Source organism: Sodiomyces alcalophilus (assembly GCF_042370955.1).
Source record: "Sodiomyces alcalophilus JCM 7366 unplaced genomic scaffold ACRALscaffold_6, whole genome shotgun sequence".
In the NCBI taxonomy this organism is placed as follows: Eukaryota; Fungi; Ascomycota; class Sordariomycetes; order Glomerellales; family Plectosphaerellaceae; genus Sodiomyces; species Sodiomyces alcalophilus.
Genome location: NW_027263537.1, coordinates 1,184,353 through 1,206,286, shown reverse-complemented (window position 1 = coordinate 1,206,286; position 21,934 = coordinate 1,184,353). Strand labels below are relative to the sequence as shown.

General features: G+C 56.5%; 8 protein-coding genes across 8 annotated transcripts; 5 read left to right on the top strand and 3 right to left on the bottom strand.

The window, feature by feature from the left end:
* Window positions 1-180: 180 nt before the first annotated feature.
* Window positions 181-4,738, top strand: ACRALDRAFT_1081382 (uncharacterized protein; the record flags this gene model as incomplete). Its single annotated transcript, XM_071019149.1, has 4 exons — window positions 181-356; window positions 426-516; window positions 575-3,781; window positions 3,847-4,738. The coding sequence occupies 4 exons, from the start codon at window positions 181-183 to the stop codon at window positions 4,480-4,482; spliced, it is 4,110 nt and encodes a 1,369-aa protein (XP_070873307.1). The 3' UTR covers window positions 4,483-4,738.
* Window positions 4,739-6,078: 1,340 nt separating this feature from the next.
* ACRALDRAFT_2028735 (uncharacterized protein) lies at window positions 6,079-9,018 on the top strand (the record flags this gene model as incomplete). The annotated part of the gene is made up of 3 exons (XM_071020552.1): window positions 6,079-6,175; window positions 6,238-7,239; window positions 7,307-9,018. 3 exons carry the CDS (start codon window positions 6,079-6,081, stop codon window positions 9,016-9,018), a joined length of 2,811 nt encoding a protein of 936 aa, XP_070873306.1.
* Window positions 9,019-9,046: 28 nt separating this feature from the next.
* Window positions 9,047-9,854, bottom strand: ACRALDRAFT_209695 (uncharacterized protein; the record flags this gene model as incomplete). Its single annotated transcript, XM_071022805.1, has 4 exons — window positions 9,047-9,209; window positions 9,314-9,542; window positions 9,622-9,758; window positions 9,808-9,854. 4 exons carry the CDS (start codon window positions 9,852-9,854, stop codon window positions 9,047-9,049), a joined length of 576 nt encoding a protein of 191 aa, XP_070873305.1.
* Window positions 9,855-9,897: 43 nt separating this feature from the next.
* ACRALDRAFT_1070114 (uncharacterized protein) lies at window positions 9,898-10,883 on the bottom strand (the record flags this gene model as incomplete). Its single annotated transcript, XM_071017737.1, has 4 exons — window positions 9,898-10,124; window positions 10,260-10,400; window positions 10,506-10,719; window positions 10,800-10,883. The coding sequence occupies 4 exons, from the start codon at window positions 10,881-10,883 to the stop codon at window positions 9,898-9,900; spliced, it is 666 nt and encodes a 221-aa protein (XP_070873304.1).
* Window positions 10,884-12,994: 2,111 nt separating this feature from the next.
* Window positions 12,995-16,340, top strand: ACRALDRAFT_1032601 (uncharacterized protein; the record flags this gene model as incomplete). Its single annotated transcript, XM_071014927.1, has 4 exons — window positions 12,995-13,365; window positions 13,463-13,659; window positions 13,752-16,049; window positions 16,108-16,340. 4 exons carry the CDS (start codon window positions 12,995-12,997, stop codon window positions 16,338-16,340), a joined length of 3,099 nt encoding a protein of 1,032 aa, XP_070873303.1.
* Window positions 16,341-16,738: 398 nt separating this feature from the next.
* Window positions 16,739-17,213, top strand: ACRALDRAFT_1063172 (uncharacterized protein; the record flags this gene model as incomplete). The annotated part of the gene is made up of 1 exon (XM_071016746.1): window positions 16,739-17,213. A coding segment is annotated over exon 1 (266 nt), but the record flags the coding sequence as incomplete, so codon positions are not given.
* A 593-nt stretch (window positions 17,214-17,806) lies between these two features.
* ACRALDRAFT_2028732 (uncharacterized protein) lies at window positions 17,807-18,397 on the top strand (the record flags this gene model as incomplete). Its single annotated transcript, XM_071020551.1, has 3 exons — window positions 17,807-17,838; window positions 17,928-17,997; window positions 18,068-18,397. The coding sequence occupies 3 exons, from the start codon at window positions 17,807-17,809 to the stop codon at window positions 18,395-18,397; spliced, it is 432 nt and encodes a 143-aa protein (XP_070873301.1).
* Window positions 18,398-20,386: 1,989 nt separating this feature from the next.
* ACRALDRAFT_2028731 (uncharacterized protein) lies at window positions 20,387-21,247 on the bottom strand (the record flags this gene model as incomplete). Its single annotated transcript, XM_071020550.1, has 2 exons — window positions 20,387-20,432; window positions 20,493-21,247. 2 exons carry the CDS (start codon window positions 21,245-21,247, stop codon window positions 20,387-20,389), a joined length of 801 nt encoding a protein of 266 aa, XP_070873300.1.
* Window positions 21,248-21,934: the final 687 nt, after the last annotated feature.

Here is a 21,934-nt window from a genome sequence, read left to right as displayed (position 1 = left end):
CCCACCGACAACCTGGACTTCGTCAAGTCAGCTCTTCGTGTTGGTCAACCCTCCCTGCCGACACGCCTTTTCTCGCTACGAAGACTCTTTGGCACTCGACCCCAATGACGAGACTGTCTAATTTTTACGAATCCATAGCGCTATAACGGAAATTCGCGCGTCCCTCGACAGTTGATCAGCATGGCGGCGATGCGAAGAGCACGCGTCCCCGTTGGGTCGGCGTCGTGGATCACGGACGAGCGAGCTTCTGCTTTAAGCTTCGCTGAGGCGGAGGTTCAAGAGTTTGCCTTTTCAGCCCATAACGACGTTGACTGGCTGAACGAACACATGGCCGACGTCTTCAATGAGAACGAGATGTAAGCCCTCATGGCTCGAACCTCCCTGTCTTCGGCCCACCGAGCACACCGCTGACATGTACTGCACAGCAATGTTGCTGAAATCTTCAAAACACCCGGGAAGCTGAGAGGAAAAACCCCTCGAACCACCCGGAAGCTCAATAATGGAGAGCCTCGAGTTGTAAGTTGGGTGATGTTTGTCTACTCTTGGCGCGGCCGTTTTTTCTAATGACTTGCAGCCCTTGTCAGATGTCTTTTCATCCGCCTCCAAGGGCGCTCCGACTCCCTTTGCCCATCAACTCAACCGGTTGCAGTCGCCGAGACGTCAGATTTCCCCTATGAGAAACCCCCTTGCTGTCAGAAATCCCTCGCCGTTGAAACCCGTCCCATCTCCCCGCCCACAGCCGTCGAAACATGTACTCCCAGCGGACTCGGGCTATTATGGAAGCCAATCACAAGATGCCATTGATGGGGATTTATCGACTCAACCCATGCAGGCCTATAGCCCGTCTCGATTGACTCATGGAAACCACCACGTTGGTGTTCTGGAAGATGAACCCGTCGACCCACAAAGTCCAACGGCCACGAGGGCCATGCAGTCTCCAACTATGACGTTCCAAACCGCGAGGGAGGAGCAAACAACACGTGCAGTTCACAGTGTTTCTCACGAGACAAGTTCGACGACACCTCACGGGTCACCAGCCCGAAGCCCGATGAAGGAAATCCCGGCATACCCTATTATTTCGCCCCAGAAGGCACGTCTCGCATACGATTCGTCCCCGAAGAGATCATCGCCTCTTAGGCCCATTCGTTCGGAAGCTCAAGAGCAGCAGGCGCCTGACGCCGACGAGGATCTGCAAGGTGACCACGCAGAAGAGGCAAGGTCGCCTTCCGAAGGCTCAAGTCCCATCCGCCCAGTTGTTCGGAAAAGCAGCCTCAACTTTGCGTCTCTTCCTGCACGCGAGCCCCTGACGAGTAAGAGGAGTTTGGGACAGCGACAATCGAGGACCAGCTACGATAATCGGGCTAGCTATTTCGGGAGACACACTGGAGGAAAGAGTTTGGGCAACGTTAGCATCCAGCACGAATCGGATGACGATGATGACTTTAATGATGGGATGGACATTGACGACAAGGATCCTGCCACACACGACCCCACGATTGCCGATGGATTTGCCGACACTCACAACAAAACTTATACCCAGAGGCTGCAGGACCAGATCAGTCTGCTCGGAAAGTCACAGCCGAACGCCGGCAGGCAGTCCAGGTCGGTCCACAGCTCCACGGCATCGCAGCAGCCCGCTCAAGGCTCGGCCGTTCAGTCTACCCATGAAGACGAGTCATCTCCTGCCCGGTCCCCAGTTCGATCTCCAGTTCATTCTCCAGTTCAATCTCCCATTCGATCTCCCATCCGATCTCCCATGCGATCTCCGGCAAAGAGGGACGTGGCCCCTCGGACGCCCGGTGCGTTCCCCGAAGATGATGACGAGGAGGATTGGATTGCTCCTCCTGCCGTGCCAGAGAAGGATGTAAGTCGGCCTAGTCCGCTCCCCACAATGGCCAAGAGCCACTCGGCAGATGTAATGGAGGGTGTCCACGAGATGAGCATGGTTGGCGGAGCCGAGTTCGTTTTGCCTAAGCAGCGACAACTCGACAGCCGACCTGCCTCTCCCCAGCGCCAACAGACGGCTCCTGATCGGGTAGCCGGCACGCCCGGCCATGGGAAATCGGCTTCCGTCTCGGTGTTACCCAGCCACAGAGCTGGCCGTCCGATCGAATCACCCCAGAAGGGGATTTCCGTTTCTAATCCCACCCTCGCATCGGGGTCCGAGGTCGATCGCCCCGCAACGCCGAAATCTCCGTCGCGTGTCTTCCGCGACAGCCCGCTGAAGCAGGTGAAGAACAAGCTGTCCTCGATTATCAAGAGTTCGCGGGGACTCCTGGCCAGCAGCGCTGCGATTAGCGCGGAGGGCAAGTCGTCGCTTCTATCGCCGTCGACGACTCGGCTCGCGCACCTGATGAATCCATCGACGGACTCCATCTCAAAGCAGGCTACCAACTCAGATTCTCTATATCCTAATCTATCTCAACAGCTCGCTCCAGATGCTCAGAGCATCGCGTCCATGACTATGGACGGAAGTCCGACTCGGCCCATCGCAAAGCGGACGAGGGCTTCTGCCGAACGAGAAAGGGAAGAGAAGCGTAAGGAAAAGGAAGCCCAGAAGGAAGCCCGGTTGATGGCCGAACAAATGGATAAATTGGACAAGGCGCGCCAGAAGGAGCGGGAGAAGGCCAGAGACTTCAGCAAGGAACAGGAGAAGCTCGCGGCCATGGAGAAGAAGCTCGCGGCGCAGAGGGAGCCGAATAGGCAGGCACCTCCGATGCAGACTCCTGTTGCGAAAGACGGCCGGGCGTCGAGAATGAGCCCTAGGAAAGCCAGAGCACCCGCTGGCGGAGCGGCAACGGCCAACGAAGATGCGGATGTGGAGATGGCGGACGTCCCGGCGTCCATGCCGCCGCCCCCGTCCGTTCCTCGTTCGGCGGGACCCAGCCAGGCCACCCGCGGGCGAGAGATTCGACGTCCAGTGAAGCCACCGTTCCAGTCTGGTGTCAAGTCGAAGCAAGCGCCCACAGTCATCCGCGTCAATACCGGGTCGCAGCATTCGCAGTATCACCCATCCAACAGCGCATTGTCATCCAACCTGCACGATACCCTCGGGCCTTCTCAGCATCAGCTCAGGAGTAAGGCCAGTCAAGCATCCTTGCACAACAAACCTTCGCTGCAGAGTCTCAGGGGCGCAGTCGCGTCATCTGGACGGCCCAAGGCGCTGGAGCTAGCGGCGAAACGGAAAGAGCAGGAGGAGAAGGAAGCACAGCGCAAGCGGGAGGCCAAGATGGAGATGGACAGGAAGCGCGCGGCGGCCCAGGAAGAGGAAAAGAAGCAGGAACTGCAGAGGCGTCAGGAAGCAGAGCGGCAGAAGGAGAAGGAGCGAGAGATGGCGGCAGCACAGGCCGAGGCGAGGAAGAAGGCGGCCATTGAGCGTGCCAAGCAGACCAGGGCGCCTCCTCCGGCCGTACGGTCCCAGCCCAATGGGCCGCCCGACTATGCGGCTACGCAGCAGGACAGGGCGGCCCAACGCGCGGACGGACCGCCTCGGCCTCCCTCTCGCGCAACGATGACGAACCAGCGATCTCAGGAGGACGCCAGTCGACCGGTAAATGCCGTCCTATCTCACGGCGCCAAGGTTCCGCCGAAGAGACCGCTTCCACAAGACGGCAGCGACCGTTCGTCCCGGAATCCGCAGGCTAGAAACGGGCCCAGTTACCAGGCCAAGGATGCCAAGCGGCGGCGGACGAGTGACGACTTTATGGATGAACTGGACATGGAGAGCCAGCCGCCCCATATCAAGGGCCCGCCCGTACGTCCCTCAGGAGGGTTCAAGAAGGTACGGTTCACACTGGAGGCGCTGTTCACTTTAATCAGGAGATGAGTAACACTAACACGAAATAGGATATGCCGTCAAAGGCACCGTACAGCAATGGGTACTCTAATGCTCCATCGCAGAACTCCTCCCGCGACCTGTTCAAGGCGACGGTCACGGCTCAGCACAACAGCGCGGTCAAGTCTACGCATCCCATGGACATGTCGCAGTTCTCCAAGGGAACCATCCCGTTCGCACCGAACCCCAAGGCCGGCGGGCCATCACACAAGACGCCGGCCAGGACTCCGGGCATGGCGGCAGCCAAGTCGACGGCCAAGGCTGGCACGCGGTCCTCGCCGCGGTTCCAGAACGGGGAATCCATCGAACTCCCCGAGATTGAGACGGACGACGACGACGAGGACGAGGACGAGGCGCCGCTGGGCGCGGCGGCGTGGGCGGATTCGCCGGATCTGCGTCGGGCGCTTATGCGGCAGGAGACGATGGACCCGGCGCTCATCTTCGGACCGCCGGCGCCGCTGAACATGGAGGAGGTGTTCAGCAAGAGCAAGGACAGGTGGCACAAGTTCCGGGCGCGCACGTCCAGCGCGAACTGGAGCGGGCCCGACCGGCTCACGGAGGAGGAGGTGCAGCGGGACCTGGCGGCGAGAGATAAGCTGAGGAAGGAAGGCGGGTGGTCTTATGAGGTGAGCAAGGACCTGGTGTGATGGAACGAACGAGAACGGGGTTGCTCTGGTCTGTTTATACCTATATTTACTTGGATTGGGCTGGGGATTGGCGTATCAGGGGTATGATAGAGTGATTACGACTGGAGAGGATGACGTTTTGTCTGTATCTCGGTATTTGATTTTGCAGGCCTTATGCGATTGGGGATATTCTATCAGGGGTGAGACACAGGGTTTACGGACAATCAAAACGCAGAATGACATGATTTGACACTTATAAGGGATGAGGCTCAAAGTTGAGGATGGAGTCGTGATTCGGGTAAAAGTCGGGAAAATTGCAAGTCACCAGGTTCCTACCTTAGTAAGCCAACACGTCATAACTGTATTACATAATATTCTACTCTTGGTATCGCTGCGCTGAGGCAACCAACGGATTGTTTTCGTAGCAACGGTCGAAGTTGGCGGGGCACAAGGTACGAATACCGTTACGGTACATAGGTACTTGTTAATTAAAGGTACCTTACAGCTTCCTTCTCCTTCGCACCCTTCCAGCTCTGGGAGAATCTCAACAGAACAACTTTACCTTGGCTTCTCACCGTTACACGAGGACAAGCCCAACTACGTGCCTGCTCGCTTAAGGTCACACTAGCTACACCGTCGTCAGATAAGGTGACGCCTACGACGTGGATTTCTCTTCCTTCTCCACGCCTACTTTCTACTCGGCGAATCCATCCACCATAACAACGTGCTACCGGGCACCAACGTCGACCCCTAATGCTCTCCCACGACTCGATTCTTCGCATATCATAGCCAAGCGCTTGACTGGAGAAACACTTATACCATTCCTTCGATTCGGAGCTCCTAGACGGCGTGGGTAGTTCACCGGACTCGAGTGGATTTGACGTCATTCAGTGAGTTGCTCTCCAGGCAGGCCAGGCAGGCACCCCTACTGCTATCCATCCGACCACTACTTTCGATACGTCTTTCTATGAAGTTGTTCTGGCTAGGCCATCTACATCTTGTCAACAGACGAAGAAGAGTCGTTCTGTTGATCGACTTTGGCAACGTACCAGTCGAGGCGTTTCGTTGGCTTGCCCGGAACCCTGGATTTCCATCCGTGTGGCTTCAGCCTTACGTGTGGTTTCGCCGTCTTCAGCTGCTGCTGCCCGTCTATTTATCATATTACATACGAACACTGGCTGACTTGACGCGTCCGCTTAGCACCACTAGACGACGCCAAGAGAAATAAGAAAGAAAAAAGAACCTTGATTCGCCTGACCCCTGACACTACGACCTATTCGCGAACCATCCAGCCAAGTCTCTCCTCCCTCGTCCCTAATAATACGTCGAACGAAGACGGAATCAAACGCTTCGCTATATACAGCCACAGCTAGCTACCGACATACGATATTGCCTTGCCGACGCCCGACCCCTTGCGTACGCAATCAAGTGCCATCTAGGAGAGGCATTCTCACCTCACACCCTACCGTTCTACCAACGCCGTGGTTCCTGGTTCGCGCTATCAGATCTCGTCCGCGCCTCGGCGCATGTGATGTGTAGCATACGAACCGGGCCACATTCGTCTACCGCTGTCGTTTTCCCCTCTCCACATTCGTCGACATCGTCTACATTTCCATCATGCCGCCAGTCGATTCCAGTCGCGATTACTACGCGGATCTCCAGCTCCCGCCCACGGCGGACGTCACCGACATCAAGAAACAGTTCAGGAAACTAGGTAACATGGACTGAGTGAACGCTCTGCCTATGGCCATTTACCCAAAGACTGACTGGAGATAGCGCTCCTATACCACCCCGACCGGAACCCAGGCAGGGAGGCTGAAGTCAACTCCAAGTTCCAGACCATCCAAGCCGCACACGAAATCCTCAGCGACCCCCAGCTGAAGGCCAAATTCGATGCTAGCCGGCCACGCTCCAGGTATCCCACCGCCTCCGGGGTCAGGGGCAACCCTTGGCAAAATGCCGGTGCCAATTTCCCCCCGCCTCCACGACGAACGGGCCCAACCCGCAACCCCCCACCATCGGGCGCTCAAAAGTATCGGAACTTTGCCGGTGCCGCACCCACAGCCAAGGCGCATGCGCGGGAGGATCCCATGGAGGCGAAACGCAACGCATGGCATGCCTTTGAACAAATGAGGCCCAATTCTCAGGGCAAATCAGCCTACGCACAAACTAAGGCCAATCCCCCGGAGCCTCCCCAGAGGCCTTCTCCCCAAAAGCCTTCTCGGCCCGTGCCACGCACGCCCGCGCAAAAGGAACGGGCCGAAGCCGCCTTTGGCGGAAGGAAGTCACAATACGCCCCTCAATCATCGCCTCACGCCGGTGACGAGCCGGCCGCGGGGCCCTCCGCCACGCAGTCCAGAAACCGACACACCTATGATCCGGCCGCGACCCCCGACCGGACCCCGCGCGACTCGATCCCCGACCCCTTGGCCCAGTTCCGCGGCTATGACAAGCGGCAGAGCAGCCCATACTACAGCAGCAGCGGCGAGAGAACCAACCCGTTTGACGGCGCATCTATTAACCGTACCAAGAGTACCAGAGAAACTTCTAGGCGAGACCAACACGAAGCCGATCCAGGCTTATCGTCCGGCAGCCCGCGACAACACCGCAGTTCGAGTGCCCCTCGGAGCGCCCAGTCGAAGGAAGCTGGCGAACATCGACCTCCTCCGGCGAAACCCCCCAAAGTCCCGGCTGGAACCTTCCCCTCGCGAGCAAGTGCCAGATATACTCCTCCTGACAGGGTCAACGGCGCCGGGGCTGCCAAACACGACGCTGGCGGTACGTCTTACTTTACCTCCCCGTCTTAATGCAAGGTACAAAATGCTAAGCAAAACAGGTGCTACAGGTGGTGGACAAACCCCCAACAGGACACAAGGACCTTCAATGTATGGCACACCAACAAGTTCCTCTTCTAAGATTCCGACACCCTCCGCATCTGCAAGTAGCAGTGCAGTCTGGCCTCCGATGCCAACGTCATCATCGGTGCGCGGTTTTGAGATGTATAGCAGTGGCGGAATGTTCCAGTCGCATGACATGGCAGCTCGTTCTCCAACCTCCCCGTCTCCGAGTGGGGACACTATTCCTTCTACCACTGCATCACTCACGCCTTTTGAGCGTCAACAGGGTGAACTGCTCAAGGAGCTCATCAAGGAGGCGCACATGTCCACCCAGGCCAGACAGCAGCGATCCAAGCAAGCCCACACATGTAACAAGATGACCGCTAACAAGACACCTCTGCACAGCTTTAGCTTTCCCATCAACGACGACACCTTTGCCCAAACGTCGACCGGCGGACCGAATCGCCTGGACCGACGGAGCACTGACGACATCAACACAAAGTTTGCGAGTGACCAGGGTTCCGGGGCGTGGCAGTTCAAAGCCGGCGGCGGGGCTCAACAGGACGACCCCTTCAGCAAACGCCCCTCGCAGTCTGGAACCAGGACTGACCGGCAGACGCCACTTGGGCAGCCGCCCCCACGGCCGGCGAAGGAGCCCCTTGATAAGAATGGCGAGCCACCATCCGCGACCGAGGCTAGATTTGACGCGCAGGGATGGAGCGAGCAGTTTGGGCCCCAGGTCTTCGCCCCGCAGCCGCCCAGAGGTGCGTCGTCTTCGCCGACTCGCTCGTCTCGATCCAGCCCGAGAAAGCACAGGACGGTGCATCCGACCATGGGCACAGCCGGTGTGGGAAGGGAGGATGGTAGGGGTAAGGAGGGTAACGGCAACGGAAGTGGAAGTGGAAGCGGCAGTAGCAGTGGCAGTGGCAGTGGCAGTGGCAGTGACTCTCAAACCCGGCCGCCCGACGGAGTACCAGCCGCGTCGGATAGCCCCATGGCCATGGACATCGACCCGCCCTCCGCCAACGCGAGCACGGCGGATGCAGCAGAGCCGAAGCCCACGGCACGTAACATTCCGGTCGAACCCTCACGTCCCGAATGGAGATCCGGTGACGCCAAGGGGATGCAAGACGGCGGCCAGGCCAATGGGGAGCAGAAACCCAGCTCGAAACCCAATGTCGGCGGCTCCGAGGACAGCGAAGAGTTCCGCGCCACCCTGGCCGACCTCAAGAACGTGGCACCGTTTGCTCAGCCAGCCACGGGGCTTGGTTCTTTCAACGACCTCAAATCCACCCTGCCGTTCGAAAGCAAGGCGTCGGATCAGATCCCCATCACGAAGGAGAAGCAGAGCAGCCAGGAGCTCAACTTTCCGCCGGTTCCACAGGCACCCACACCGCCGCCTACCCTGGCCGTCTCCGGCCTCAAGCCGACGCTACCGGCCTGGCAAAAGTACCTCGTCGATTTCCAAAACTACATGCAGCGGTGGGACGCCTTTACAGTCCAAGTCACGGAACACTTCAATGCGCGCAAGGAGCAGGTCCTGAGGGCGCGCGAGGGCCACGGCTACTCGTTCCTCGCGGCCCAGAGCGACAGCGGGATCGAGGAATACCTTGACTGGGTACGGCAAGACCAGGGTGTCCGCCGGAAGTGGACCGCGGCGTGCGAAGCGCATGAGGAGCGGGTGCGGGAGTTTCTCGTGTATCGGCAGAGGATGCGATGAGGTATAGGCCGAGTCGGATAGTGAGTGGCTATAGACCCTGGCGTTGTTTCCTAGCGAGTCCTGCCGGGATGGGCACGTTTTGCATGTCTCCTTTTGGCGCCCCGGCACCGGAGCGAGATGGATAGACTGAAGCGCGGCTGGCGGGATGCAATGTGGCGTTGGGGATGGACAGCATAGATGTCATGTTTGGTCTGGCGGGAATTTTATTGTTATTATCTGTTTCCCCCCGCATCTCCCTTTTCGAGCTTTACATTCTATATACCACATTATGTTGCCTCTAAACGCTTCGTTTTACTGGACTCTGGGCGGGCTTCTGGGACGAGGACAATGGGGATGGTTAGTCAGGCCGGCATTGCAATGATTATATCCCCAACGGCTGGCATCCGGGTTTTGAGGAGTGGACGCCATGGCTAGGCTCTCGCATGCGAATAGCATGGGTGAAGTGAGGCGCGCTGTGTCCCATCGCGCAAATACGAGATGATTTCCCAAGCTGACAATGAGTATGAAGTATGAGGAGCGATATTCTGTGATATTCCAGTCAACGTCACGTTTAGACATGATCAAGTGCGATTGCATTTTATTCTGTCCTATTCTGTTTCTGACGATGGAGGGAGCTCGGGGAATTCAACCAGCCAAATGAGAGGGCAAGATGGTCCGTCGATGGTTCGGATATGAAGGCGGGAACAGCGACACGGATTCTGGTGATAATCTCTCGGAAAGCAAAACAAGGCCCCAATATCCTCAAAGCGCAAGAATGTACAAACCCCGGAGCTTGCGAACGCCCTTTACCCCCTGATTATCCGGGAAGATGGAAGGAAATGCAGCCAGCCTTCCATCGTCCAAATCCCTCACGAGGTAGGCATGGTTGTGAGACGGACGTTAGGCCTCCTCATCCGCCTCCTCGCCTTTGACAGAGTCGTCGTTGGCCTGGTTGGTCTCGCCGTTGGTGGCGACATCTTCGTCCTTGACAGTTTCTTTGGCGTCCTCCTCGGTCTCGCCATTGAAGCCAGGAGTAGAAACGTTGTCCTCGTCTTCTTCCTTGACGGGGTTCTTGGCCTTGGCTTTGGTGGCCTTCTTGGGGGTGCGTTTCTTCTTTGCCGATCCTTCTGTCAAGTTGTTAGCCCAGTGTCACACGAAGCTTCACGTCACTTACACGAAGGATATGGATTGAGAAGAGGAAAAGGATCAAAACAAAGAAGAGGACAGGAGGGACGGAATGGACTCAGACTCATCTTCGTCACTAACGGCATTGGACTGGCGCTTGCGACCACGACTCGGCTTGGTAGGGGTGGAAACCTCTCCGTCGGGGCCCTCGGTGCCTCCAGCGTTCTCACCGGCCTCGCCGTCTGCGGCGGGAGCCTTTTTCGGGGCGCGCTTGCGGGCTGGAAGATGGATGTCAGTCGGGGTTTTATTTGATTTCTTCTTCGTTTCCGTGACAATCATAACACCCGCAACGTGGGACGAAGGGTGGGATGGAAGAAACTCACGGGTAGCCGTTTTCTTGGGCTTGGCAGGGGACGGAGCGACGGCCTTTTCGCCATTCTCGTCGCCGTTGTCGAGGGCGAGGGCCTTCATTTCGGCCTGGATACGGCTCCACTGGCCCTGCATGGCCTTGGTGGTGCGGCCGGGCATGGTGATGTGCTTCCAGTCGACGCTTCCATCATGGAGGGCCTGGTTCAGGATGCGCAAGATGAGTTGATTCTAAGAGAAGAGTGTTTGAAAAGAGTTAGTTGTTGTTTCTTGGATAAGATCCTCGTTCGCTGTAGTTATTATGATCTTACCTTCTCAGCTGGGGTCCAAGCCGAAGGTTTGGCGGAGTCAGCAGAGGCCTTGGTGTCTCCGGCGTCGCTTTGGATATCGGACATGTTGATTTGCTTTCTCGTGGACTCTTCTAGTTGAATATGCCAAGTACGTTGGGTCTGGGCGAATGGGATGATAGATGACTATGGGATGTAGGTGGATGGGAGGGATGGGAGGGTGATGGATATAAGTCAGAAACCAAACACACGCAAGATGTGTGTGGCTCAGACTAAGCGGACAAGTGAGTGGAGGTGCAGGGAAGGGCGCAGTATAGCAGTAGAAAGGTAAAGAAGTTAAGGGGAGGTAAAGGTGAGTCGAGGGTAGGATGAGAGAAGAAGGGTTGGTCGTCGTCCAAGTTAGGGAAGTTACTTGGGCCGCGGAAGGTGCCAGATGATACAGGTCTGAGAGTGGGTTGTTTCCCAACGTAGAAGCTTGTGGAATCCTTCACAAGAATGGGATAGCGGTGAGATGATATAAGTGAGGTGAGGGAGTAGAAGAGAAAAGGGGCAAGGAGAAGGCGAAGGCTATGCCGGGATGTAGAACGGACGATGGAATATCCTCGCTACAAGGATAGTAAACTTGTTGCAAGTCCGCTTGCGAGTCCAGAAGAACGCTGGGTTGGCCAAAGCCTTCTCGGAGAGCTGGTGAGCTGAAGCGTTGGCGATGGGAGTATTGGGATATCGTGTTAGTTGCAGGCGAGATGTTGATCGTACGGCACGTGGATCTGCAAAGGGACAGTAGAGATGGCAGGCATTACGTAAAGAGAGGAAGACGTTTATATTAATCACTATGCCCTCTTGCCTGATCCAGCTTGAGGTTTGCGCATGGTGTAGGCGAGCGGCTAAAGGAAGTCACACGAGATGCGAGGAGCCAGCTGGAAGAAGCTCCATGGGCTTCTAGATACGCCTCTGCATTGATAAAGGAACTGGAACAAGTAGGAGGGTAAGTCACGGCCTTGCAGGTCGTCGGCTGGATATTAGTAGGTTCTGGCTTGCTCGTCAAGAATAAGAGCCCAGGGCAACAAAAGATGAATTAATCTCCCGTCGTCTAGATGGTGATGATTTTCAACGACAAGACGTCAATAGGAGTCACGTGGAGCACCTTCGGATGGTTCTATCCCGAGGTCGGTGTTTATTTTCATCACGCTTATCTCAGCAAGCTCAAGGTGAGTCATCCCGCTTTCATGCATAATGTCTGTACTGTATATATCCATAAACTAAGCTACACGACATAGGACCCACAATGGACCGGGTCACAAGGACGTCGGAAAGGAGCCGAGATGGATATGCTGACATGACACCTGCATATGGTTTTGTGTCGTTGCACCTAAAGTTTGTAAGGCCTATTTCGAGGCCAGAAGATGACTTGGTGGGATTGATTGTTGTGACGATGATGTCCAGAATCCCACCAGTTTAGGTACCTGACTAATAACGCACTCCTTGGTAGTTGAATATCAAGGCTATAGCAGAAATAGTATTCCCATAATCGCATATACTATGTAACTAAACACATTCTGTGAGACATTCTATACAGCAATGAGTACGTACGTAATCCTCTTATCATCATATATTCAGTAAACAGTAAGTTCAGAAAAAAATACAGGAGGGAAAAAAAAGCCAATCACCCAAGCGCTGGATGGGTGCTGAACAAAAAGGAGGGCGCATTCACACCTCGAGACAGCCACATGTGCCTCTTCGTCCTTCAACGAGGAACTACGATTGGGAAACATTCCACGTTATTCTCGCCACTTGTGTTTTCTTCCGTTACCCGGCGTTTGAGACCCATCGCGCAGGGACGCGCCAGCAACGCGACTCCTTCCACCGCTTCCATCAACTGGCGTCGTGCTTTCAGCGTCGACATCACGACCCCCCGAATCTTCGGCCTGCACCAGCGGAAGCCCATACTTTCAACACTTCCCCTTCCCCTTTCGACCTCCGCTCCATCCAAAACTCAGTCCTCCACTTTTGCTACTAGTACCGTGCCGCCACGCTCCGACCGGCCGCCATCGGACCGACGTCACGCGCACACCTTGGCAACACATAAGAGGAAGATACCGTCGCATGAATTCGAGTTGAAGACCGCAGCGCCATATTCTACCACGTCGCCTCGTTCGCCGTCTGACGGCTCCATCGAGACCGAAACCGAAACCGAAACCGAAACCACGTCCGCCTTCAAGATGAACGGCACGACCAACAACCAGTCCCCGCGCTCCAAGCGCAAGGCTCCCTCCAGCCCGGAAGCCGGCGCGCGCCCGCACAAGCAGCTCCGACCGGGCCCCGTCAACGGCAAGGCGTCCGCAGGTGACAACACCCCCGACATGCAACTCGAGGAGGAGGCCATGTACGTGGAAGTGGAAGAGGAGGTCGGCGAATACGCCCGCCTGCCCATCTTTCCCGCCGCAACGCAGGAACCAGAGGCCTGGCAACACACCATTGAGAATGTCATCAGCAACGTGGTTTCCATTCGATTCAGTCAGACCTGCTCCTTCGACACCGACCCGGCTTTGACGAGTGAAGCCACGGGGTTTGTCGTGGATGCCGAGAGAGGGTGAGTTTTCTTGCATGTCTCTTTTACGTCCTTCTTTCTTCCATGCAACGACAAGAAATGGACGGCTGATAAACGGCTATGCGCTGGCTCCGTCAAGTTACATCCTAACGAACCGTCACGTTGTCGGCGCGGGCCCCTTCTGGGGCTTCGTCGTCTTTGACAACCATGAAGAGGTCGACGCTTACCCCGTCTACCGCGACCCCGTGCACGACTTTGGCATTCTGCGCTTCGACCCCAAGGCTCTCCGATATATAGACATCAAGTCGCTGGAGCTGCGACCGGACCTAGCGAAGAGTAAGCTTCCTCATTTGACCTTTTTTCTTTAAAGTCTCCTCCCAAGAACACCTGGAAATTAGTAGCAACTGCTGACAAATTACCCTTACCAGTCGGTGTCGAGATTCGGGTCGTCGGTAACGATGCGGGTGAGAAGCTCAGTATCTTGTCGGGCTTCATCAGCCGTCTGGACAGGAACGCCCCCGAATACGGAGAGGGATATAGCGACTTCAACACCTGTTACTACCAAGCCAACGCGGCTGCGAGTGGTGGCAGCTCGGGCAGTCCCGTCGTCAACATTGACGGTTACGCCGTCGCCCTGCAGGCCGGCGGACGAAGCGACGGCGCTTCAACCGACTACTTCCTCCCCCTCGACCGACCGCTACGAGCGCTACAGTGCATCCAGCAAGGGAAACCCGTGACACGAGGAGACATCCAGTGCCAGTTCCTCCTGAAACCCTTTGACGAGTGTCGCCGCCTCGGGCTCACGGCCGAGTGGGAGGCCCTGGCCCGGAAGACTTTCCCCAAGGAGAACAACATGCTCGTCGCCGAGATTGTCCTGCCCGAAGGGCCTTCGGACGGCAAACTGCAAGAAGGCGACATTCTCATCAAGGTGAACGGCGAGCTGGTGACGCAGTTTATCCGGCTCGATGAGATTTTGGATTCCAACGTCGGACAGTCGATCAAGGTACAGCTGCAGCGGGGCGGCATGGATATCGAAGTCGAGGTCCAAGTGGGCGACCTGCACAAGATCACGCCGGACCGCTTCGTGTCCGTCGCCGGCGCCAGCTTCCACGACCTCTCGTACCAGCAGGCCCGCCTGTACGCCGTGCCCTGCAAGGGGGTGTTCGTCTGCGAGGCGACGGGATCGTTCCGGTTCGACGGCGCCGACAATGGGTGGATCATCCACACCGTGGCGGGCAAGGAAACGCCCAACCTCGACGCTTTCGTGGACGTCATGAGGGCCATCCCGGACCGGGAGCGCGTGGTGGTCACGTACAAACACCTGCGTGATCTCCACACGCTCCACACCAACGTCATCCAGGTCGATCGGCACTGGTCGGCCAAGATGAAGATGGCGGTCCGGAACGACGAGACCGGGCTCTGGGACTTTACGGACCTGGGCGACCCCCTACCGCCGGTACCGACGGTGCCTCAGTCGGGGTCCTTCATCCAGCTGGAGAACACGACCCACCCGGCCGTGGCCGACCTCGTGCGGAGCTTCGTGCTCGTCAGCTGCACAATGCCGGTCAAGCTGGACGGGTTCCCCAAGAACCGGAAATGGGGCATGGGCCTGGTCATCGACGCCGACAAGGGCTTGGTGGTCATCTCGCGCGCCATCGTCCCGCACGACCTGTGCGACGTCAACATCAGCATCGCCGACACCATCTTTGTCGACGGCAGGGTCGTCTTCCTCCACCCGCTGCAAAACTACGCCATCGTCCAGTACGACCCCGAGCTCGTCAAGGCGCCCGTGCTGAGCGCCAAGCTGAGCAGCGAGCCGATCACGCAGGGCGCGTCGACCAACTTTATCGGCTACAATAGGATGGGCCGCGTCGTGCACGCCACCACCACCGTCACCGAGATCACGCCCGTGGCGATCCCGGCCAACTCGGGGGCGCCGCGGTACCGCGCCGTCAACGTCGACGCCATCACGGTCGACACCAACCTGAGCAACCAGTGCGGCAGCGGGGTGCTCGTGGCGTCGGACGGGTCGGTGCAGGCGCTGTGGCTGACGTACCTCGGCGAGCGGTCGCCGTGCACCAACCGCGACGAGGAGTACCACCTGGGCCTGGCGACGCCGACGCTGCTCCCCGTGCTCTCGCAGATCCAGCGCGGCGTGTCACCCAAGCTGCGGCTCCTCTCGGTGGAGTTCCGGGCCATCAAGATGCTGCAGGCGCGCGACATGGGCGTGCCGGACGAGTGGATCCGCAAGGTGACCGAGGCCAACCGGACGCACCACCAGCTGTTCATGGTCAGCAACCGCACGTTTGAGCGCGGGGACCAGCAGAACGCGCTGCTGGAGGGCGACATTGTGCTGAGCCTCAACGGCAAGGTGATCACGCGGGTGTCGGAACTGGACGTCATGTACTCGCACGACGAGCTGGAAGCGGTGGTGGTCCGGGTCAAGGAGGTGATGACGATCCGCGTGCACACGGTGGCGGCCGACGACGTGGAGACGGACCACGCCGTGTCGTTTTGCGGCGCCATCCTGCAGCGGCCGCACCACGCCGTGCGCCAGCAGATTAGCAAGCTGCACAGCGAGGTCTATGTGGCGGCGCGCACCCGCGGGTCGCCGGCGTACCAGTACGGTCTTGCGCCGACCAACTTTGTCACGCACGTCAATGACCGGCCGACGCCGGACCTGGAGACGTTTATCGCGACGGTGCATGAGATTCCGGACAACACATGTAGGTCCTTTGAGTCCTTTTTGAGTCCTTTTCTTTCTTTTACTAACATGCGCGTCAGACTTCCGACTCCGAGCTTGCACCTTTGACTCGGTACCCTGGGTCGTGACGATGAAGAAGAACGAGCACTACTTCCCCATGATGGAGTGGATCAAGGACCCGTCCGAGGCCTCGGGCTGGCGGCGCAAGACGTATGAGCATGGGAAGGTGATTGAAGGCGAGGGACCGGACGGTCTTAATGCGAATACTGAAGATGCAGACATGGGGGAGGAGATTACGCCCGCCGCTGCATAGACACGACAACAACCACAATAATATCAACGAAAAGATGGCAGGGTCTTATGGACCCTGGTCAAGAAGACAAACCGGTCAGAGATGCGGTACAATATAGCCCGCACTTGGCTAGACATGATGTCGGGCCAGGTTTGGACTCTCCTTCAGGCGAAGTACATAGACGGTCTCTGCGACGGCAACCTACACGTTCATGCAGGTGAGGATGGGTCTGCGATGGACCAGTTGTGCCGAATCAAGGCACATGTATGATATATTCAAGTAGACTTTGGGGGTTTGTCCAGAGGACCGGGAGAATGAGAATGGAATGGCGGGCGACGCCTATAGATAATAATCTTTTCTGACGAGTCAGAAGGTCCATGGCATGGACGTGTTTTATCGTGAGAAGTTTGTCATGGTGGCACAGGAGGATCGTTGTTCTGCCCTTCAGATCAAGCGAAAAGAACTATGGAGATATCTCGTACGTTGACTCGGCTGATGGCTTGGGAAAGGATCAACTGTCGACAACCATCACCAACTGCTGTCGCGCCTAGTCCAAAGTGGTTTCCAAGATACCGACGGGTGGCAGAGAATAAGCGATCAAGTAGCGAACCGACAGGATTCTCGAGTTGTGTATCCAGACAGACGGCAAGTCAAACAAACCTAGAACGAACCATTCACACACGCCCGCCCGCCTTCCTCTTCGCAGCAGCCCGGCAGGCCATCAGCAATGAGGGAAGAATAAACAAAGCAGAGCAAATGAATACTGCGTAGGGTTCCAAAAATTCCCTAGCCAGCCGAAGCCAACTAGGAGTGGTCATAAAATAGTTTTCAACTAGCAAAAACGCGATCTCGGACGAATCCTCACTGATACGCGTAAAGCCCTTGCACTCGGATGGAGAAGAAAGGAGAAAAAAGAGTGAAATGGGAGGGGAGGGGAGACGTATTTATACTAGTGTGGACGGGCGGTGTCGAGCGGCAGATCAGCCTGACTTTGTGGGCACCCGTGCCTGGTCCTTTTACTCCACTTTTTACGTTCTACGGCGAAGTAGTGTACTTACACCTCCCCAGGCTTACGTATATTGTATTGGCTCAACAAGCGCCATTTGGGCTGCGGTAAGCATCTAGGTCATCAGCACTTACACTAGGTACACTATTACGAATACTCTCACACGTGTCGTATTATTTCCAAGCCAGAAAACCTACGAAATAGATATCCTCGATCATTGGCTTCTGAGCAGTAGTTGTACCTGCGGGCAAATGGGGCGCCAAGTCTTAGCTTCAAGCCGAGTTGTTGCGTTACCTAATACAGATCTGAGTACATGCATGGTACACATATGTATGTACCCCTTACGCCACGTTATGTAATCATGCATAGTCAGCAGCAGTACCGCGGTACCAAAGTACCTCCCCGACTTCATCTCCAGCGCCGTCGATAGACTGCTGCGCATCGCTTTCCGGACGTCGATGCAGGTTCAGCGACCACCAAGATGCTGTCCTTCATCCTAGTCCAGAACAGGCAGTAAGTTGCAAAACCACCATGGCTGTTCTCCCACGCGTGGCCCCCCCCCCCCCCCCCCAGAGACCAACGTCGAGTGCTGACCCATTCAGGGGCAAGACCCGGCTGGCCAAGTGGTACGCCCCATACAGCGACGAGGAGAAGATCAAGCTCAAAGGCGAGGTATGTCTTGTTTGCTCCCTCAGCGCGACACCTGCGGCCGACCCCTTGAACACGAGACTAACGAAAGCAGGTCCACCGCCTCGTAGCCCCCCGCGACCAGAAATACCAATCCAACTTTGTCGAGCACCGCAACAACAAGATTGTCTACCGGCGGTACGCCGGCCTCTTCTTCTGCGCCTGCGTCGACACAAACGACAACGAGCTCGCCTACCTCGAGGCCATCCACTTCTTCGTCGAGGTGCTCGACGCCTTCTTCGGCAATGTCTGCGAGCTCGACCTCGTCTTCAACTTTTACAAGGTCTACGCCATTCTCGACGAGGTCTTCCTCGCCGGCGAGATCGAGGAGACCAGCAAGCAGGTCGTCCTGACCCGCCTGGAGCACCTCGACAAGCTGGAGTAGCGGGCGTGGACGGAGCGACGGAGACCGACGAGAGACGGACGTCAAGTCGGCTGATGGGAAGGTGCACACTACATCGCAAGAACAAAGGTGGGAGGCAATTATTCGTTTGAACTTGGGCGTACGGAGTTATGGAGACCACGATCGCACGGATGAAATTCGTCGAAATGATATATTTTGTACTACACAAGCTCATTCTGTCAACTCATGTACAGAGATTCCCATATTGATGCCGAAAAAGGCGATGACTAGATCCAAATCACATCGTCAACTCCATTGCGCTCCCCTGTTTAACACCACGCTGTTGGACCAGACCAGTCGGACGAACTCGAAGGTGTACGTATCCGGACAGGCGTTGAGACGAACAGAGCATGTGAGAACGAAGAATAGCAATAACAGGACGATACAAGCAGAGATCATTTCTTTCGTGGGCCCATGGTCCCAAGCCCGATAAAAGCTCGACGAGCCATGACCGATATAAAATGCGACATCACAGGTCATGGGCCCATCTGAAAATATAATGTACAGCAAATCAGTATAAAAGACAACCCAGAGGGACCCCAGCACCTGCTGGTGGCTGGGCCACGGAGACGATATCCTTCATGACAGAAAGGCGCACGACGGGGCACACGCCGTTGGATGCGGCCCGGTCGTCTGTAGTCAGTCCGTTGAGTCATTTCAGGTCCTTTCTCGGCTCGTCCTCTTCGTACATTTGCATGGCAAGTTTGCGCTTAACCTGGTTGATGCAGTGACGTTGTCGGCCCCGAAAGAGATCAACTACAAAGGAATCATGGGACGAACACGGCACCAGCGGTTTGGTGGCAGGTCCAACAGCCGTTGACGCAGGGCTGGACCTCGGGCTGCTACGTGAGCTAACTTGTCTGTCCGTGGCGTCCGTTGCAAGTCCAGCATCGGATCCCTGGTTGGACCACGGGGCCGAAAACCCTTGATCAGAACTGTCGGAAATGGGAACATCATTTTCGCCTGCCACTGGAGAAGCAGAAGCCATGGCCCCCCCGCGATCACTGGAGGATCGCAGATCAAGGCCCGGTGAACCAAGGGTAGTAGCGTCGGTTGGCGCGTTGCAGGATATCTTTTGCTTCTCGGTGTTCGCAGGCACCAAGCCACGAGCCAACAAGTCGGCGGCCAATCCGTCCAGAAAACCGTCCACTTCTACATCCAGGTCGGGCCGTTCACCACGTCCCCTCCTTTTATGGCGACTGACAATCTCGCCGGCCTCGGGGCTAGAAGTGATGCTAGGTCGTGTGACTTGAGCCCCCCTTCCCCTCACGAAGCCCACAAATTTCGAGCTATCCCAGGGTGACCAAGGCGAGAGCCGGCCGTCGGTATTTTCCATTCTGTGACTGGGAATGGGAGTCTTCGGAGCCGGGAGGGGTGAGGATAATGGGCTGGCCACGACGGGGGTGGCTTCTCTCGGGCTGGCCTTCTGGGTACGACGCTTGTCGCCATGGCACCTCTTTTTGCAGGCCTTGTTGCTGCCATTACCACCCAACTCAACATCATTGCCTGCGTCCTTCCTTTCCCGCTTCCTTCGGGCACCAAGGGGTAAGATGTTACTGCCAGAAAATAATGGACCTCCGAAACTCGTCGCCTCGAAAAAAGGGTTCTCACCAGGAGAGGACGAGGACCGAGGTTTGCCCCTGGCCTGCTGCAAATACTCCGGGTTGATATAGGGGCACGTCTCCCATCCTGATGCTTGATCGGCGCCAGCCACCTGGCACCGTCTCTGTGGATGGACCAATACATCATCCGAGGAATTTCCTCCCGTTGGCACGCCCCTCGCCAGTTCTCCACGCAAGGCCATGCTAGTTCGCTTCCGTTGCTGTGTGAGCGAGCCGGGGTGCATGTTCTGGGGACAGACAGTAAAGTGATGGTCCCCGATCAGGCCACACAGCGCGCATCGGTAGTCAGGATGCGGCGGGGTGTCATAACGAGGGTTCATGTTGGTAGGACATGCATTTATAAAATGTCCTAGAAGGGAAGGCATGACAGGCCCGTCAGTTGGGTTCTCGGCATGCTACATGAAAATTGAGAAATTATTGCCTTACCCTTGAGACCGCACCGATGGCAAACGTACGACGGAGACGGTAGCTCGGTCGTACCCTGGCCAGGCGAGTGGGAAACTGTACTCATAGGTCGCTGAGGATAGTTGGGAGAAAGTCCCGCTCCAGAGGAGGAGCTGTGAACTGGGGTGGTTCGGCCTCTGTCAAAGCCAAATCCGAACAAGCCGTATCCGCTATTCGCCATCCAGGCCTCTGGCACCCATCCGTCGGCGACACTTCTCTGGAGGCCAACACCGCCGCTGCTCGGAATGGGTGCCGTACATGTCTGCGAAGCTGCAGCCATGCCAGATGTCGAGGCCGTACCAGTAGGAGTGACGACTGCTGGACTTTCCGGAGCAGTTCTGGACTTCTTGTGCTTCTGGGAGGCGCCCCTCCTGGCCCTGTTCTCGCAGGCTTGGGCAGGAACTTTGTAGTCAATTTCGATGTTACGAATGGCATACCGCCAGGCCTGTTGAAGAGACTTGTCTGTCACTTTTCTCGACTTCATCAACTGCTTAAATTCGCCTAAGACATTACATTTCGAAATTCGGAAGGTAGAGATGAAGTCACACCAGCGGCGGATTTCGGGAGGGCGATGTGTGGATGCCTTGAGCCGAAGTCGAGGGATCTGCTCGGCCAGCCACTCGGAATATATCGTGAGGACATTCTGGTCAGTGATGGTATTGCGTTGCTTATGCTTGCTCAGAAGATCTTGGACGGTATTCTGGGGGGCACGGCCGAGTTCCGGGATGGACTCGAACCCCAGGACCGCAAGCAGCTCTGGAGACATGATGATGTATAGAATAGATATCTTCTATAGGCTTGGAAGTTGGTGATAACTGAAGGGTTAAGGTGAGAGAAGGATTATAAGTTATAAAGGAGAGAAAATGACGCCAATAAATAGAATGGAAAAGAATTAGGGGGGGATGTAAGGAAGGAAGGAAGGGGCGTTGATATCACGGAAGGTGCGTCCAGAGTCACAAGAGGAGTACGTACCCAGCCCCAGCAAGCAGTCAAACCTCCACCCCGTAAGGAGATAAGAGGAGGTCAAGCGACTTTACCCTATACTATACATTCTTAAGCCAGTGTGAGGGTATCACAGTGAGCAAGCAACGAACCTAGCGGACCAAAGATGTCAGTTCCTGAGTGTGAAATACAAGACAAACAATTATTTTATTTCGATCCGTTTGTTGCTTGCTGGATAAAAAACTGGCTAGAAAAGAGACGTCGCTGATCAGGAAACCACCTACTCATCCCCCACGCGTGACACAACAGAGATATTGACGCCTGGCAGCTCAGGTCTATTGTGTTAGGGCAACGGGAGAAGGGACGCAGTCCCAGGGCTCATGAACCTTGGACATCTCGCTTTTGTTCTGACCTATAGAGTGGGAGTAGGTAAAGCCGGGGATGTCTGGCAACCGGAATCTGACTGCGAAATGTCCTGGCCTGGATATAGAGACAAACCTGGAACAGTTTC